Source organism: Oreochromis aureus, linkage group 6 (genome assembly GCF_013358895.1).
Source record: "Oreochromis aureus strain Israel breed Guangdong linkage group 6, ZZ_aureus, whole genome shotgun sequence".
Taxonomy (NCBI): domain Eukaryota; kingdom Metazoa; phylum Chordata; class Actinopteri; order Cichliformes; family Cichlidae; genus Oreochromis; species Oreochromis aureus.
Window position 1 is genome coordinate 5,337,337 of NC_052947.1, and position 19,032 is coordinate 5,356,368.

Genomic DNA, 19,032 nt, shown 5'->3' on the forward strand with positions numbered 1-19,032 from the left:
TTTTTTTTCATTTAACAAGTATATTTGAGGGACCCTTAGCATGTTCAGCATTTTTTCAGCTGTCCATTTTGCTTTTCTAATTTTTCTGTTTAAGTTATTACTATTGTGCTAAATCATAGCATTTCTGCTGTTTTATAAGATTTTTGCTAAATATAGTATTTCAGCCGTGCAGCCCTTTACATATCAAGGCCTGCACGGCTTCCCAGCCAGCCAATCATATCTTAGGGATGCGACATTCAAATTTACAAATCAGGGCCTGGACTGCTTCCCAGCCAGTCAATCATATATGTGGGCTGAGGCATTCAAATTTGCATATTGGGGGCTTCGTGGCTTCTAAGCCAACAAGTCATCGATGTCATATATCTCAAAAAATTCATATTTTAATGATAAATTGTCAACACTTGACGATTCCCCCATCTCTTCTGAACAAAACGGTGTAAGAATGACCATTCTGGCCAATACAGTTAGGGAATTATGGTCATTTGTTTGAGGGGAATCCTCACTATGAGAAATAGACTGCAAAAATCCTGTCTCTGTGCTGCATGTGTGCACCTGGTTTGGCGCGAAAAAGTACACAGCCTCTGTGGATTCAAATTAAGCAGCTCCCAGGCTGCTTGACTGAAAACATGCTTCTCTCTCCTGTGTGTGTGTGTGTGTGTGTGTGTGTGTGTGTGTGTGTGTGCATGAGAGAGAGAGAGAGAGAGAAAGAGAGACCCTCTTTAGGGTAGCATCTCATTGTTGGAAAAAAATATAATATATTCAGACTGGTTGACTGGCATAGACCCTCCGTGTGTCTCTCTCTCTGTGCATTTGTGTATACATATTTGATTTTGTGTGTATCTGTTGGCTGTTCCTTCTTGTTTTTTAAATTTATTTTTATTTCTTTATTTTTTTTTTTCACAGGTGAACAACAATTAGTTTTCAGGGAACTTAACCATGTTCCGTTTTTTTTTTTTCAGCTTGTCATCCTACTTTTCCAGTATTTTCACTTAAGTTATTACTATTCTGCTCAATCATAGTATTTGTTCTAAATCATTGTTATTATGCTATATTGTAGCATTTCTGCTAAATCATACTATTTCTACTATATTATGTTTTTCTTTCTAAATATAGCACTTCTGCTATATAATTGTATTTCTGCTGTTATAATATTTGTGCTAAACCAGAGTATTTGTGCTGAAACATAGTATTTCTGCCAAATGATAGTATTTCTGTCAAATTATAGTATTTGTGCTAAAACATACTATTGATTTAAAATTACAATATTCATAGTTCATCACAGTGTCTCTGGTAAATCACAGTATTTCTGCTCTGTTGTACTCTTTTTCTAAATCATAGTGTTTCTGTAATGCTTAAGTATTTTTGGCTAAATATATTCTTTCTGTTATCTTATACTATTTCTCCTAAATTCTTGTATTTTTGAGAAGTTATCGTGTTTCTGGTAAGTTACAATATTTTTGCTAAGTCCTGCTATGCTATTGTATTTCTGCCAAGTATTATGTTTCCTCTAGGATATTACAGTTCTGCTAAGTTACTACATTTTAGCAAAGTTCCTTTGCTTTTGTAAAGTTTTTACAATTTCTGCAACTTTTCAGCTTTTTCAGCTAGTTTCAGCTGACAGCTTCAGCGTTCCAGCATCCACACTGCATTTTCGCAGGAAATGCAAATTTTTCTAGTTTTTCTAGTTGTGTGGATGCCCTCAAAGGCATCCACACTATTGAGTTGCTGTTTCTCTTTATTCTTTATTGTGTGGATGCCCTAAAAGGGCTTCCACACTATTGAGTTCCTGTTTTAAACTTTATTCTTCAAGTTGCTGCCCCGTTTTTCGGCACTTAACTACTCCCTCAGTTTTCAGCCGATTTTCTCCGTTCAAACTCTAAACTGTTCTGCTATTTCTGCTAATTCCGGCTATATCTTTTGGTGTTTATTACTTTTATACTTTTTAAAATATTACACTTTTTGTGTCCCACTGAAATGAATGGAAAACTTCCACAATTCTGCTAAAACTTGCTTGGTTTTGAAACTTAACTTCTTCCTCATACTTTCACCTAGAAACTCCATTCAAACTTTAAAATGTTCTCAGATTATTGGGCTATTCCTGTCTGATTCAGCTTTTTCAGATCTTCTACCGTTTTAATCTTATCTCTCTAAGTTTTCAGTTGCAAAATTGTGATTTTTCAGCAAATACATGCGTTGCTATGGTTGCTATGCAATTAAGTCAGAGTGAGTGCTGGTCCGTTCTGAATTTTCTCTTCATGTCTAAACAACTTCTTCCTACTCGCTCAATTTCCACTCAACCCCCACAAATTATACATCAAAACGTAGGTATTTTTGCTGGCTTTCAGAAAATGTCACTATCTTTATTGTGAGATTTACCGTTTTTTCGCAATGTGCCTCGGAGTGACACAACGTCTGACAACTCCCCATTCAAAGTCTATGGGGAGGTTTTCAAATTCAGAGCTGAAATTCTGTAACGGGAGGCATTTTCAAATCGCCATATCTCTTTAACAAAGCAAAGTTAGGACATGAGGCTTGTGCCAATATATCTTCAGACACTGCTGACACTCACAGTGGAAGCAGTTTTTACAGTTATCTTACCGTTGAGCAATGAATTACGTTTGTTTGAGGGGTGGAAATCGGTCCTCCTCTCAGTTTTCAAACTCCGAAAATGAAGCCGTTTCTTCTCTCGTCATATCTCCGCGACGGAGTTACAAAGAGCAATGAAAATCGCAGTCAAAGTACACCAAAGTCCGCTGATTCACCCAGTACAAGAATTATGCTGCTAGCCCTCCTAGTTTTTGAGTTACACGACGTTTTGTAACTCCAAAAAACGGCGCTTTTCGCCTCTCACCGCGATCTATTTCTGATTGCTGATGTCTTTGTTTTTCAGCCGCCCGCCCCCTTTCCAGGTGGCGCAATCAGTAATGACACGGCTCTGCAGCTCAAAGGTCGTGGGTTCAATCCCACCTTGGTCAACATTTTTTTTTTCACTACAAATTTATACACTGTCACAGACCTATAATTTATATTGCTAATTTTTTTCACTACAAATGAGTAGTGCAAAAACATACTATGTCTGTAACATCACAGTATATCTGTTATGTTATAGTGTTACTACTAAATCACAGTATTTCTGCCAATTCAAGGAGGCTGACTGTTACTAAGTGCATCAGTGTACATAGGTCATCTGTTGTGTTGGAGTGCCCTCTTGTGGCGCCTTTTGGGTAGTGCCTTAGTAAACGTGAACACTGCAAAGAAGTGGTATCAGACTGGTTTGTAGTGGAGGAATTTGTTGCCAGTTTCTTTCATCTTTAATCCGTATTCATGTTGTAATGTAGTAGTACCACAATATGGCAGAAACACTATGTTTTGGCACAAATACTTTGATTTGGTATACTTTAGCTTCTTCACCCCTTTTCAGCAAAATTTTCATTTTTTTTCACCCCTTTTCAGCACAAATTCCAGCTTTTTTGGCTGTTTTCAGAAAAAACAAAACTCTTTTCAGCAGAAACTCTGCTGATTCATCTCTTTTCAGCGCAAGTTTTATGATTTTAGCAGCTTTTCTAATATGGACCTCAGATTCTTGTTAACGCTCCATGGCAGAAATACATACAAGTACCCACCTGATGAAGCAGACAGAGGCAGTACCTCTGATTGGTGAATTTGAGCAGAAACAGGTTGTTTTGCCTCTTTTCAGCAGAAATTCTGCTGATTCACCTCTATTCAGCGCAACGTTCTGCTTCTTTGCCTCTTTTCTGCAGAAATTCTGCTGATTCACCTCTTTTCTGCAAAATTTTCAACCATTTCACCTCTTATCAGCGCAATTCTCAGCAGTTTCTGCTCATTTCACCATAATTGTCAGTCTCTCCATCTCTTACCTTGTGAGAGTGAATTTGGCACAGTGAGATGAGTAGCCGCCTTGCGCCCAGGAGGTCCAGGTTCGAATCCTGCTCAGGGTGACACTCTTTTTTCACCACCATACAACTTTTTGCAACTTTTCATCTTTTTCAGCTTTTCAGCAGACAGCTTCAGCGTTAAGGCATCCACAGAGCATTTTTGCAGGAAATGCAAATTTTTCTAGTTCCACTATATTATTCTAGTTGCTTCCGTACACTTTTTGGCACTTAACTACTCCCTCAGTTCTTATCCGATTTTCGCCATTCAAACTTTAAAAAATTCTGCTCTTTCTGCTAATGCCGGCTATGACTTTTGGTGCTCATAACCTCTATACTTTTTGAGATATTGAATTTTTTTTGCAATATTTTTTGCCCATTTCTGCCATATTATCAGTGGCCTCACTGATTTTCTTTGCCGGGAAGACCTGTGTTTCAGCTCAGTGAGATGAGCAGCTGTTCTCAGACTGGGAGGCCCGGGTTCAAATCCCGCTTATGGCAACATTTCTTTCAGTTAACAGTTAAACTTTTTTAACTCTTTTCAGCACAAATTTAAGCTTTTTCACCCCTTTTCAGCACAATTTTCAGTTTTTTCACCACTTTTCAGCACAAATCCCAGCTTTTTCAGCTGTTTTCAGAAAAAACCTCTTTTCAGCAGAATTCTGAAAAGAGTTCTGCAGAACTCTTTTCAGCAGAAATTCTGCTGATTGAACTCTTTTCAGCAGAATTTTTCCCCTTTTCAGCCCAAATTCTGCTTATTCACCTCTTCTGCAAAATTTTCAGCCTTTTCCCTATTATCAGCACAAATCTCAGCTGTTTTCAGAAAAAACTCTTTTGAGCAGAAATTCTGCTGATTCATCTCTTTTCAGCGCAACTTTCTGCTTCTTTACCTCTTTTCAGCTGAAATTCTGCTGATTCACCTCTTTTCTGCAAAATTTTCAGCCTTTTCACCTCTTATCAGCACAATTCTCAGCAGCTTCTGCTCATTTAAGCAGAATTGTCAGTCTCTCCACCTCTTCTTCATCAGAATGACTTTGGCTCAGTGAGATGAGTAGCTTCCTTGAGACCAGGAGGGCCAGGTTCAAATCCTGCTCAGGGCGACATATTTTTTTTCACCACCATACAACTTTTTGCAACTTTTCATCTTTTTCAGCTTTTCAGCAGACAACTTCAGCGTTAAGGCATCCACACAGCATTTTCGCAGGAAATGCAAATTTTTCTAGTTATATTTTATTCTGTATTCCGTACGTTTTTTGTAGTCTATCTCCTTCAAAACCGTTCAACTTAGAAAAACCATTCAAACACCATTAGATTCCTCTTCTTTTGTACATGACTGCTTCTATTTTTCTCATTTATAACATTTATATTTTCAATTTTATTCAACTTTTTTCAACAAAAATTTCCCATGTATTTCAATGGGGAGACCCTTCAAATTCTCCTTCAACTTACTCATTTTTAAACTGTATCTACTTCCACATACGTTGACATAGAGCCACCATTCAAACTTTAAAACGAAGACGAGACATTCAACTATTCAACTTGTATTTATCTTTTCAATATCTATTATACTTTTTCTTCAGTTCCAGTTTAAGTTTCATGATGATTTTTCAGCCGTTTCAGAGTTTATAATGGGTGTGTATGGGACGGAATGTTGGGGCTAGAGTGAGACAGCTCAACTGCCAGAGTGAGAGGAGCGAAAAAATTAATCTTAAAATATTTTTTAAAACTGCTGCTGTGTCCGCAGCGTTTGCTCTACAGGTATGATTTTACCCTCAAAACGTAGCCATCGCTGTCCTCTTTCATCCAATGCATTTACTATTGTACTAGGTGTTATGGTTCTTTCATAAATGTCACCAAAGCACAGCCTCCTCCCTCCAACTCCTCCATAGACTCTAATGTTAAAATGGCTCAGAAGGTTCGTTTGAAAATCAAAAGAGCATGGTGTTTTTACACTGTCACCACGTCCATATAATAAACTCCACAGGCATGAAAACTGAGAATTAGGTAGACTGGACATTGCTGCCGCTCACGGTGAAAGAATTTCGTCAATAGGACCTGTACTTTTCATTTGGGAAGGATTTGTTTGGGCCTGACTTTTCTGTTCATTTTAAGCAGCAAAAGTGAGGTGCATGTCTGTGTGCGTGTGTATGGAGCCACTGGGTGCAGTCACTATAGCAACCAGGCTCACACCTGCCTGCCTAACGAGCTCTGTCTCTCACTCTGCCAAGATTCATCTTAAACACTTCTCTTTCAACTGCTGCTGTGTCCACAGTGTTTGCTCTACAGCCATCATTTTACCCTCAAAACGTCGCCATCGTTCTTCTCTTTCCAACACTGTGTCTTTCAAAGCTCAGAGATGTAAAGTTTTTAAACTGTGTGGATCCAAGTGGAGGGATCACATTTTAGTCATTCAGTGATTCAAAGAATATGAACTTTCAATATTCATTCAGATGTTTTCTGACTCTAAATTTTCTTTTCTCATTACTTAGGTTTTTCTAATTTACATTTAAAACATTTTCAGCTATTTTCCAGCTTCTTCTGTGTGAACATAAGCTTTCAAAAGTTCTGCACTTTTGTTTTCAGGTTAAAAACTCTGTATTTTCCAGCTCATTCAACATTTTTATTTTTAACTTAAAATTCAGCAATTAATTCATTTCAGTGCATACATTCAGATTCAAGCATTCACACTGCAGTTTCTTCAGAAAATGCACTTTCTAGTTTATTATGTATTCCGTACGTTTTTTGTACTGCTACTCCTTCAAAACCGTTCAACTTAGAAAAACCATTCAAACACCGTTAGATTCCTCTTCTTTTGGACATGACTGCTTCTATTTTTCTCATTTTTAACATTTATATTTTTAATTTTATTCAACTTTTTTCAACAAAAATTTCCCATGTATTTCAATGGGGAGACCCTTCAAATCCTCATTCAACTTACTCCTCTTTAAACTGTATCTACTTCCACATACGTTGACATAGAGCCACCATTCAAACTTTAAAACGAAGACAAGACATTCAACTATTCAACTTGTATTTATCTTTTCAATATCTATTATACTTTTTCTTCAGTTCCAGCTTAAGTTTCATGATGTTTTTTCACTCGTTTCAGAGTTTATAATGGGTGTGTATGGGACGGAATGTTGGGGCTAGAGTGAGACAGCTCAACTGCTAGAGTGAGAGGAGCAAAAAAATTTATCTTGAAATCTTTTTTAAAACTACTGCTGTGTCCGCGGCGTTTGCTCTACAGGTATGATTTTACCCTCAAAACGTAGCCATTGCTGTCCTCTTTCATCCAGTGTGTTTACTATTGTACTAGGTGTTATGGTTCTTTCATAAATGTCAACAAAGCACAGCCTCCTCCCTCCAACTCCTCCATAGACTCTAATGTTAAAATGGCTCAGAAGGTTCGTTTGAAAATCAGAAGAGCATGGTGTCTTTCCACTGTCACCACGTCCATATAATAAACTCCACAGGCATGAAAACTGAGAATTTGGTAGACTGGACATTGCTGGTGCTCACGGTGAAAGAATTTTGTCAATACAACGTGTACTTTTCATTTGGGAAGGATTTGTTTTGGGCTGACTTTTCTGTTCATTTTAAGCAGCAAAAGTGAGGTGAATGTCTGTGTGCGTGTGTACTGAGCCATTGGGTGCAGTCACTATAGCAACCAGGCTCACACCTGCCTGCCTAACGAGCTCTGTCTCTCACTCTGCCAAGATTCATCTTAAACACTTCTCTTTCAACTGCTGCTGTGTCCACAGTGTTTGCTCTACAGCCATCATTTTACCCTCAAAACATCGCCATCGTTGTTCTCTTTCCAACAGCATGTCTTTCAAAGCTCAGACATTTAAACTTTTTAAACTGTGTGGATTCAAGTGGAGGGATCACATTTTAGTCATTCAGTGATTTAAAGAATATGAACTTTCAATATTCATTCAGATGTTTTCTGACTCTAAATAATCTTTTCTCATTTCTTAGGTTTTTCTAATTTACAATTAAAACATTTTCAGCTCTTTTCCAACTTCTTGTCTGTGGATGTCAGCTTTTAGCAGTTCAGCACTTTTGTTTTCAGGTGAAAATTTCTGTATTTTTCATCTCATTCAAAATTTTTAACTTAAATTCAGCAATTAATTCATTTCAGTGCATACATTCAGATTCAAGCATTCACACTGCAGTTTCTTCAGAAAATGCACTTTCTAGTTATTATTATTATAACTGTCTTCTCTCAAGACATGCACTTCATCGCTTACCAGACTTGGTGACAAATATGCTCATTTGATACTAGTATTAAGGGTATCAGGTAAACTAAAACTAGACGTGGAACATTTTGTCACTCACTGCAAATAATTTGTGACAACTTAGTAAATATGCCCCTTAGGCCTCTAAAGACCTCATGAAAATTTCGAGACAAGGAATAAAAATGCTTTCAATTGTGACTTTAATTGTGTAATTTACAAATAGTGCAAAATGCAGACAAAAAAGAAAGTAAATTAAAGAAGACATTTTACTGAATATAATTAAGATGAATTATCATTGACTGTTCACACCCTCCTGCTGATCCATGTAGCTGTCTGGAGGGTGCAGCAGATTGAAGCGCAGCAGCTGCAGATCCACAACTGGCCGTTGCTCCTTTACATGGCCCCAGCACTCTCTGGTGCCCCAGGCAGGTGGAGATGGGGGAGGCGGGTCAGAGTCAGCGGGATTGGAGTAGTTTTCCTCAGGCTGGTGGTTGTTGTTGGGGTCAGAAGGGGATAAGCTGCTGTTGCTGTGGCAGCGAACTAGGAATTTTCCCCAGTGGTGACGATGGTAGAGCATGCCGGCCACCACCAGCAGCGCCAGAATTAGTGAGCTGAGCAGGAAGAAAAGGACGTATACACCTTTAGTTTCAGTGGACAGGTTTGAGCTGCAACCTGAAGGGAAAATGAGAAACAACCCCCCCAAAAAAAAAAAAAAAAAAAAAACCAGAAGGTGGTCAGCAGCTGAATTAAAGCAGAATATCTGCAAGTCTAACTAAGCTTACTGATTTGGGTCAAGCATACCTGCAGCCTTCATGTCCACACAGATCGTTCCTCCTGATCCCAGGCGGGACTCATCCTGAAAGCCTGCCCGGCAATGGCATGAGTAGGAGCCAAACTGGTTCACACAGTCTGCATTGATGTCACATTGAACAAGCTGGGTCCCACACTCATTAACATCTGAAACAGACATGGATAGAACTTTTAGCTGATAATGTGTTTAGTTAGTATTATATGCATTTTAAAAAAAACTATGTAAAAACAATGTAGTGTAATCAAATGTATATTTATCAGTAATCAACACTGTTTTTGATTCCTTCCCATTTACAGATTGTTACGATATAAATATATATTCTTAATGCTTATTTTCTGTTTATATTGTTTTATAGAGCCCAGTGTAGGAAAACGCCCTTGTGAGTTAGAATGTAGGCCACTCTGGGTCCAGTCTTTCTCTGTCGCCAAAAGAATTCAAAAGAACAGAATTTAATAAGATTTGTCCAGAGTAACATTACCAAGCAATTTAGGACACTTCCATACCTGCAGTTGACACAGACATGATAATTGCCTTTCTTAGATTCCCTTTGAAGTTGATACCAGTGGCAATGAGCCCCTGGAGAGCGGAGTGGATGGCCCTGTGGACATGCATGCCTCTAGGTCCCTGTCTAACTTGCAGCCAGAGGATGTACAGCACTCCTGCATGCAACCTGTGCACAAAACCTGTAATTATGTACCATAACATTTACCTTAACAGTAAAGCAGCTTTATGGTCCATAGATCCCGCTTCATTGTGTAGTCTAAAGCAGTCAAACTGCACAATGACATAAGTACAGGTGTTGCAGAGTGAGGTTTAATGTAATAAACCAGTCCACAGTTCTCAAGTGGATTTGTTTTTAGTATGGCAGCACAAGAGGAAAAAGAATGAGAGAGGTGGGGAAAAGGTCTGGCCCGGCCCTATATGCTGGATGCAAAGTAAAAGGCACCCTTTTTTTCCAAGTTGGACATGGAGTCCCAGAGTGACTGTCAAAATGTCCAAAATGTGAAGCAAATGAAAATTCCGACAACCACAGCAGAAGAAAGGGTATCAGACAATGAAACAGCGATAACAGACACTGACCAAAATTAACACAGATAAGAACAATCACGGCAAGACAGTGACAGGAACTAAAACTTACACAGAGCACTAAAGAAAACAGAATTGAAAACTGGAGGACAAAAGCATAAAGAGAAAGACAAGACAGAAGGAGGACCAAAATAAGGAAACTGATCAAATTAAACACATAAGAATATCAAAATTGGAGCCAAGGTTTAATACAGAAAAGAATTTCTAAACTAACACTAGAACAATAAGGCAATCTAAACAGGTACCCAGAACTCCAAAGAAACTAAACAGGGACTTAAATAATACAATTTAAAACTTCAAACACTACAATAAAAGTGTACAATGCAATAAAACCTAAACAGAAACCTGAAATTCAGCAACTTCACAATCAACACAAAAACCTAAGACCACGACAGATGAGAAATAAAAAGACAAATAGTGTGGAAAACACTGAGTATGATTTTCAGGCTCATATGCGGTGGTACTTTTCACAGACTTTCCTTGCAGATGGTATTCAGCAGCATTGCACAAGAGCATAAAAATTGTAAAACAATTGACACAAAACAAAGTGGCAAAAATATAGTGAACTAGAACAAATATCTCAAGTGTACAGGTGTTCAAATTCATCTTCAGTAAGTACTGGAGTAAATGTAAGTTACATTTTACCACTGATCCCATCTATACTCTCATCCAGTGGTGGTCGGTTTTGCAAGATCAGACCAATGGTATTTGTGGTTCAGTGTGGAGTTGCAGTCATTTTCTGAATAGGTTCACTCAAAAAAGACAGTGTCATTCAAATGTTTTTAAATGTATTCAAAGACAAACTTATACTTCAGCATTAATGGAAAGACTTGTGAGGATGTTTTCTACAAACCTTTTTATTCTTTTGGAAGACACTGACAGTTGTTCATGCAGAGCCTCCAGCTGTTTGCTGATCTACAGAAACAAAAGCCATGTACAAAGTTTAGTCTGGGCCTTCACCATTTCTTAATGCGTCAGTGATGCTTTGTTTTTAATATTTATTACCAAAAAAAAAAAAAACACACAACATGCACATGCTACATATGACACCTTTAATGTCATGTCTCAAACACACACACACAGAGACAGACACACACACCCCCCATACCAAAGCTTTAACTGAAAGCAGCAGTGATCTGGCCAGGTTGTCCCAAGACTCCACCAAATCCTGACTAAAGTTGATCTCTATAGCCACTTCAAACAGGTGATCTGTCAGAGAGATTTCAGAGGACCAAAACAAAGTCTTTATAATAACAGTTTCACTGGTAGCTCAGATAAAATAAATGAAATTTGATCTCCAGATTAGACATACAGGCATACACAAAGTTTGTACACACACCTTCTCATTAAATGTTTTTTCTTTAATTTTACTACTTCCTACACTGTAGACATCAAATATATGAAGCAAGATATATGTATCAAAGAAAAAAACAACTCTAAATATGCTTTATATTTTAGATTCCTGAAAGTAACCACAGCCAGAACTGCAATCCCTTATCCTTCTCTCAATGACCTTCATGATGTAGTCACCTGTCAGGGTTCATTTGTACATGGTGGTCCAACTAAATGCAGACCGGATGAGATGGCAGGATGCTGTGGTAACCATGCTGGTTACCACAGCATCCTTCTTAATGGAGTTGGGTTGATCAGTTGTGTTCTGCAGAAGTCAGCTTGGTACAAAGCTGACAGCCCTATTTTGACAACTATTAGAAATTATATTATGCCAAGAACCAATCAGCTAAGTAAAGAGAAATGACAGTCCATCATGACTTTAAGAACTGAAGGTCAGTCAGTCAGTCAGTCAGTCAGTCAGGAAAATTGCTAAAACTTTGACTGTGTTGCCAAGTGGAGTTTCAAAAACCGTCAAGCACTATGATGAAACTGGCTCACATGAGGATGCCCCAGGAAAGAAAGACCAAGAGTCACCTCTGCTGCTGAGGATAAATTCATCCGAGTCACCAACCTCAGAAATCTGAAGTTAACAGTGACTCAGATTAAGCCCAGATAAATGCCACACAGAGTTCCAGTAGCAGACACATCTCTACACACATCAAATGTTCAGAGAAGACTGTGCAAGTCAGGCCTTTATGGTCAAATAGCTGCTAAGAAACCATAACTAAGGAAAACCAACAAGCAGAAGAGCATTGTTTGGGCCAAGAAACACAAGTAGTGAACATTGTTGGGCATTTATTCAAAATTAAAGGCACACAGAACCAGCATAGTTACCACAGCATCCTGCCATCTCATCCGGTTTGCATTTAGTTGGACCACGATGTATTTTTCAACAGGACAATGACCCCAAACACACCTCCGGGATGTAGGTTTACTAAACCTGCGCAAATTTGCGTAATTTCCCTAAACCCAACACCCCCTAGAATTACTGGGTTTTTTATTTTCTGGTGCAAGTCCCGAGGTGTTAAGCACCCCTGCTGAGATTTTCACAGGTCGTCAGCTCGTTTCTCCTCCAGCTTTTGTTGTGCAAACCACCCATTATCCTTGAGGCCTGGCATGTTTGCATTTGCTCACTCAGAGTTGCTCAGATCCAAGTCAGGCCAAACCTCTGTGTTACAACTTTCAGAAATGCCTGCCGTACCTATACAAAATATCCCACACATTGACTGACCTGCAAATATAAAAGATACACATTCACACCTTCCTTGACTCTCAGCACAGATCTTCCATTGTTCCATTGTCACTGTGTATGTGAGGGAGTGGCATTGCTTGACTACAGCACAGTGCTGTGCATAAAAGCAGACCGACCCAGGCGGGAGAATCATTTCTTGTTCGCATTTCTGAGAACGCACATCAGGATGGCCTGCCACGCAGGAAGAACCTCTCCGCGCAACAGGCTTTGGCCTTGCTTCAGGAAATGGACGAAGCAGATTTTGATGGAGGAGAGGTTTCAGTTGTCCAGCAGGCCACTGATACCTCCTCAGAAGAATCTGAAAAGGAGACGGAACAAGAACCCAACATGCCTCCACAGAAGAGGCCCCGTGGTACTGGGAAGCCCAGCCAGAGCCACACGGCAAAAGACGGCACTGTGTGGGCTGAGGAGGACATTGGAATGCCCAGTGCAGTAGCAAATCGTTCGTGCTTCACTTCACTGTCCATTCACACAGTATATTAGAACCAAGCCAGACAAATTTGGGATCAAGTTCTGGATGGCCACGGATTTGGACACCAAATATGTCTGCAGTGCATCTCCTTACTTGGGAAAGGACCCCAGTCATCAGAAGGGAGAGAGGCTGGCAGAGAACGTGGTCATGAAACTGATGGAGGCGTTTTTGGATGATGGGAGAAATGTCACAACGGACAATTTCTTTACTTCACTGTTACTGTTGCACAGACTGCTGCGGCGCAAAACAACGTTACTGGGCACGGTGATTAAAGTCCGGCGTGAACTTCCTCAACTTGCAAAAGAAACTGCAAAGCGAGAGGTAATCTCCACTTCAGTGCTTAGAAGTGGCAGTGTCTCCTTGACAATTTATGCAGGAGAGTGATGGAGTGCTGCGCCAGATGTCCTGGCCTCCACAGTCACCTGACCTAAACCCAGTCAAGATGGTTTGGGATGAGACTGAGCGCAGAGTGAAGGCAAAATGGCCAACAAGTGCTCAGCATCTCTGGGAACTCCTTCAAGACTGTTGGAAAACCAGCTCAGGTGGCGACCTCATGAAGCTCATCGAGAGAATGCCAAGAGTGTGCAAAGGATGGCCATTTTGAAGTATAAAGAATGTTATGAGTTATTTCATACTTTTCTCTACTACAAAATTACATGTGTGTTCATTCATAGTTTTGATGCCTTCAGTGAGAATTTACAATGTAAATAGTCATGAAAATAAAGAAAAACCATTAAATAAGAAGGTGTGTCCAAACTTTAGACTGGTAGTGTATATATGTATGTAGACACAGACACACACAGAGAGACTGTACAACAAGTGAAAGTAAGGAGGCTGAGGACTGGTGAATTCCAGAACCACTGTCCAAGCTGAGACAAACATCCATGAGTACAACCAATGGCCACAACCAATTGTGTACTTAGCGAATACCTCAGGCAGCAGAAAGAAAGAAGAAAGAAGAGGAGAAGGAGAAGAAGCATCATGGAAGGACAGGCCCCTGCATGGTATAGATAGAGGAAGTAGCTGATATCCAGAAATCCTACCAGAAGCAGGACAAGCAGAGGAAGATGACCGTAGTTATAGATGCAGCGAAACCGAATGACAGCAACATCAGGAAGGAGGAACATGAAAGGTACCAAGGGCTCAAAGAAGAGCTTGAGAAGATGTGGAGGATGAAGGTAACAGTGGTCCCAGTGGTAATCGGTGCAGTGACTCCCAAGCCAAGTGATTTTCAGAAGAGCGCAGTCCTATAAATAGCAAAGATACTGCACAGGACCCTCAAGCTCCCAGGCCTCTGGTAGAGGACCCAAGCTTGAAGGATAGACCACCCGCAGGGAAGAGAAGGGAATGATTGTTGTTGTTTTGTGTGTTTTTTCAATGAATAAATCTATCTATAAAACATTTTTAAAAACCTGCTCATGACGAGCCTGTGTGTTCAGCATAAGGTACAATGGCAATTTAGCCAGATAAAAAGAGAACCCACACTTCAGAAAAAAAATAAATAAGACATTCTTGTCCAATACTCACCACCAGGAAAATGTTGAATGTTTGAGTCGTTTTTCATGTTTGCTATGAGGGACAAAAAAAAAAAAAAAAAAAAAAAAAAAAAAATCACACAGTAAAAAAAACAAAACGAACAAAACCAAACCCCTCTCTGACTTCCCACAAATGAACCAGTTGTGTAATTCAGTGCTGATCTGACTTAACATGATTCAACACCACTCGACCATATTGATTATCTGTGTGCTTTTGTTTGGCAAAAAAACATTTCTTTATAGTACATCCAAAAGTATCGAGAGTGCATCACTTATTCCTCATTTTGACATATGCTTTCACATGCACTGTAATAATAATAAGACATTTTATTTATAGGCACCTTTAAGACACTCAAGGTCACCTTATAATAGCACAAGAGCAATAGCAACAATACAATATAATAAAACATGGCAAAATAAAATTTAGACATAAGACACAATTTTAATAGCTGTTTAACCTGAAAATGTTCATTGAAAATTTGGTTTCATGATCTCATTTCAAAGAACTAAACATATCTATATTAAGCAATATAATTACAGTTAGTCAATCCAAAAAACGAGCACGACAGATCCAGGTGTGTGTCTGTGTTCAAATGTACTCACAGTTCCATCTGTGGTCTGACAGTGGCTCCACCATGTTAGGCTGAGGATGAGTCTGATCAGTGTGCTGTATTTCTTGTCTGTCGGAGGGTGAGGGAAGCTGGACTGAGGTCTGATTGACCTCAGTTATGTTCTCCTTCACTGTCCAGCTCAGAGTTGTGGTCTCATCCTCTGCAACAGTAGATTCCTCCTCATTCATTTGTTTTGCTGTTGTAGTGTCAGTGGTAACTTCCAGTCGGGTGTGAGTGATACCTCTCCCTGATCTGAAGGTCCTTTGGGTGGACACTGATTCAGTCGGCATGGTTGTGTAGTTCCCAGACAAGGACGGAGGGTTGTTTTTATCCACCTGAAGAAGAACAGATGACGAAGAGTTTCACAATATTTTCTGGAATTTACAAGCAAAATAAAAAACAAAACAAGTACTGCAGATTTTTGCAAGATAAAAAACAGCAATCGCGTGACCTCAGTTGTATGAAATATGACATAAAATGTGACCTTTAAAAAAAAAATTTAGACAGTTAATTTATTAAAGAGAAAATCAAAACACAGTGCAGAAAAAGCCAAAATGATTAACACTGCAGAGGAACTGAAAGGTCGACTGAAAGAAGTTGCTAAACTTTTTTCTATATGTTTTTAAATCAGTGAGTGAAATCTTTAACATTAGACAGTAATTTTACTAGGGCTGTCAACGTTAACACTGATTAATCCGTCATCACAATTTACAAGATTACAATTTTTAAGGCAATTAACCCATCTGGAGCTCAGAATGACTCAAAATCCCTGAAATGTCTCTATCAACGCATTTCGTGCAGTTTGTCCATTCTGCGCTCCAGATGGGTTAAAAATTTTAATCGCGTTAATCGTGATGACGTGTTAACATTGACACGTTGACCACTTTTTACCCATTCTTAAATTTAATAGTGAATATGCAGCTTTTGCCAGTGTTAGAAATATTGCCAGGCAGTATAAGGCATCTGCAAAACTACAGTTGAGACTAAGACTAACACTGTGTCCACTCACCCAAGTGTTTGTGTCTGCAGGCATCTTGGGCTCTGTGGGTAACTCAGTCATCATTGCTAATTGTTCCTCATCATAACCATACCCCATCTGTTCCCTCTTCGTACCTGGTCCAGATTCACTCAAGTCCATCAGCCCAGGAGATGTCTCTGACTCATTGCTTGTCTCTGTAAAGCCTTCCCCTGGGTTAAAAATGACTGGTGATCCAAATGCTTGGTAGCGACCATAAAAGCCCCTGTACAGGGGGTTGGGCCAGCCACCAATCAGTAGCACCACATACAGAATATTGGAGGAGGTGGTGTATTTGGCCTCTTGCCAGCACTTCTGTAAGACTTTGTGTCCCGCTAAATCACCAACTGGCTCGTCAATGTGGATTTGGTCCTGTTTGAGGTTACAGATGTCATCAGGGGTCAAATCCTCCAGGTAGAGATGAATCCTTTTACTCGGATCCACCTGGATTGTCCAGTTGCACCACAGGGGAGGATTGGAGCATAGGTAGTCCGGGGAGAAAAACTCACCACTGTCACTGTATAGCAACCGGTGACAACTCCGCAAGGCAAAGAAAGTGTTTTCAGCTCCAGAGTCATCTGTGAACGGAATAGAAAGACATGTCATTAAATGAACCGAAATGGTTTTATACATTATTATGTTAATAATGTATCAACCTAGTTGGCAGGTGCTGATTTCAGTACTGTATATAATATACATATAGTTATGCATTTTTCAAAATCAGGAAAATATACTAACATCATTCACTTTCAGGATGTTCAGTTTTACTTCATGTTAGTTCTTAATAATGTTTATTGTGTTTTTAAACATACTGAATGCCTCTCAACACTTCTTCCAGCTGACTGGTTCCAACTGATAAGACAAACTCTTACACATAGTGAATAAAAACAATCAAATATTAACCTGTATACGGAAAGGCTCTCCCATAAATCCATATGGGTGATGTCAAACTACCAAAATAAGGTACAGTTTATTTAATGATAAATGGACTGATTCTTATATAGCGCTTTTCTACTCTCCCGGAGTACTCAACATGCCTCATTCACCCATTCACACCCACTCATACAAGCACTTCTAAACACAAGTGCAAACTAATCTACATTCACACTCCGATGAATGCACTTTGTCAGCACAGGCTGAAACATTTAGACTTACAAAATAACATACAAACATGGAAAATCCCAAGTTAAACATTTGCAGACTCACCTGGAGGCTGCTCAGTATCTTCTTCATTCACCTAAGGACAGAAAGAAATACACAATTAAACTGTTAATACAAATCCAAAAGAGGTTATCAGTGAGGCACAATAACTTACCTGTGCATTACAGTCAAATGTCAACAAAAATATGAGCAGCACACACTTGAAGTTTATGATGGCTGTTTGTTTCATTTTCGTATGCAGTTAAATTACTGAAATTTGGGAAACAGCAAAGTCAATCTGATTCTCTCAGATTCAGTTCAACAGATATTTCCTTTCCTGTCTGTGCAGGTGAATTGCATCAGTTAGTTAATGAAGTTTCCTTTTACTGGTTAGTAATATCCATTTTATCCAGCAGAGGGCACTGTAATATTTATTATTGGGCTGGTGCTTTCTGCTTTAAAGACAAAACTGAAGACACTGCACCTATTTTATTCAGGGGTTTAGGTTTTATCTGTTACAGATGTTTGCTGTGTTTGAGTTTCATAAATTATTTATTTTAATTTTTTTCGGGCAAAAAAATTATTACCAAAAATCACATGTTATAATTTATGAGATTAGAACACTTTATTGTAGGACATTCAAATACAGATTAGTTTAAAATTTACCACAACAACACACAATAACAAGAGATAGCTTTGATTTATTGAGAGTGAGGAGTAGATGGGTGGGGGTGTAATGGCTAAAACAATGTCAACAAAACTTAATCCTTATTCAGCCAAGCCTGGAAAATTGTTGCATATGAGCCAAACTCACTTTACTATATGTATACACATATACAAATAAACAGGATAAAGAGTAGCATAGGACACTTCAAAATTGTTATGTAATCATACAAATAAGCAAGAAAAACAATTAAAATAACATTTCATAAATTTAATTATGGAAGTCTGTGAAAATATGTGTCGTGTTTCTGTCAGATAAACCCAAATTTGTCACAGCAACACCCAGTGTCTGATCACTTTAACTTTTATTTCATTTCTTTAACTTAGTCACGTCAGTTAAGGCTGAAAAGCAATGCTATGGCATTTAAAATGCAGTGATATTAAAAATAAGGCTCCTACTTGTATTTTTCCTGGTGCTTCCATCTGTGTTTTCATGATGCTTTGAATTATAAGAGCCTTCAGATGTGTGAAAAAGTGAAAATGTGTAGTAAGAAGAAAATGTTAAAGTAAACATGTACATGATAATCGTGTTTTTTGCTTCTTTTTTTAGTGGCACGGCTGTAATATTGGAGTATTAGCAGTGACATTCAGACATTGTCTGATCTAATATTTCATCTACTAAATGTAGCGCCATTTGCAAATCTAGAAATGTAGGTCTAAATTTTATATACACTGTGCAAACATTCAGCCACAGTTTGACGCTCAAGCTCTGTTACCTTATTGAGTTACCTGCTTTTGTTCATTTTATTTGCAAGTGATGAAGATTGGGATTTGACCAAATAAAAGTGGGATGAAAACAGAAATAACAGCTGGGCTGTTTACCACAAATGACCTGAGGGGTGAACTACCAAGCAATATTAAAAA

At 38.8% G+C, this 19,032-nt stretch overlaps 1 protein-coding gene across 4 annotated transcripts; it reads right to left on the reverse strand.

The window, feature by feature from the left end:
• Positions 1–8,323: 8,323 nt before the first annotated feature.
• Positions 8,324–17,783, reverse strand: zgc:66455 (uncharacterized protein LOC393502 homolog). 4 transcript variants are annotated; one of them, XM_031735705.2, is made up of 11 exons: positions 17,621–17,783; positions 17,512–17,542; positions 16,300–16,883; positions 15,532–15,625; positions 15,283–15,450; positions 14,672–14,713; positions 11,137–11,237; positions 10,882–10,943; positions 9,446–9,612; positions 8,933–9,088; positions 8,324–8,803 (listed from the first exon to the last, which is right to left on the reverse strand). In XM_031735705.2, exons 1-11 carry the CDS (start codon positions 17,693–17,695, stop codon positions 8,424–8,426), a joined length of 1,860 nt encoding a protein of 619 aa, XP_031591565.1. In that variant the 5' UTR covers positions 17,696–17,783; the 3' UTR covers positions 8,324–8,423. The 4 variants fall into 4 exon arrangements, with proteins under 4 accessions (XP_031591565.1, XP_031591563.1, XP_031591564.1 ...); XM_031735703.2 differs by having other exon boundaries at positions 15,283–15,625; XM_031735706.2 differs by having other exon boundaries at positions 8,611–8,742; positions 15,283–15,625.
• Positions 17,784–19,032: the final 1,249 nt, after the last annotated feature.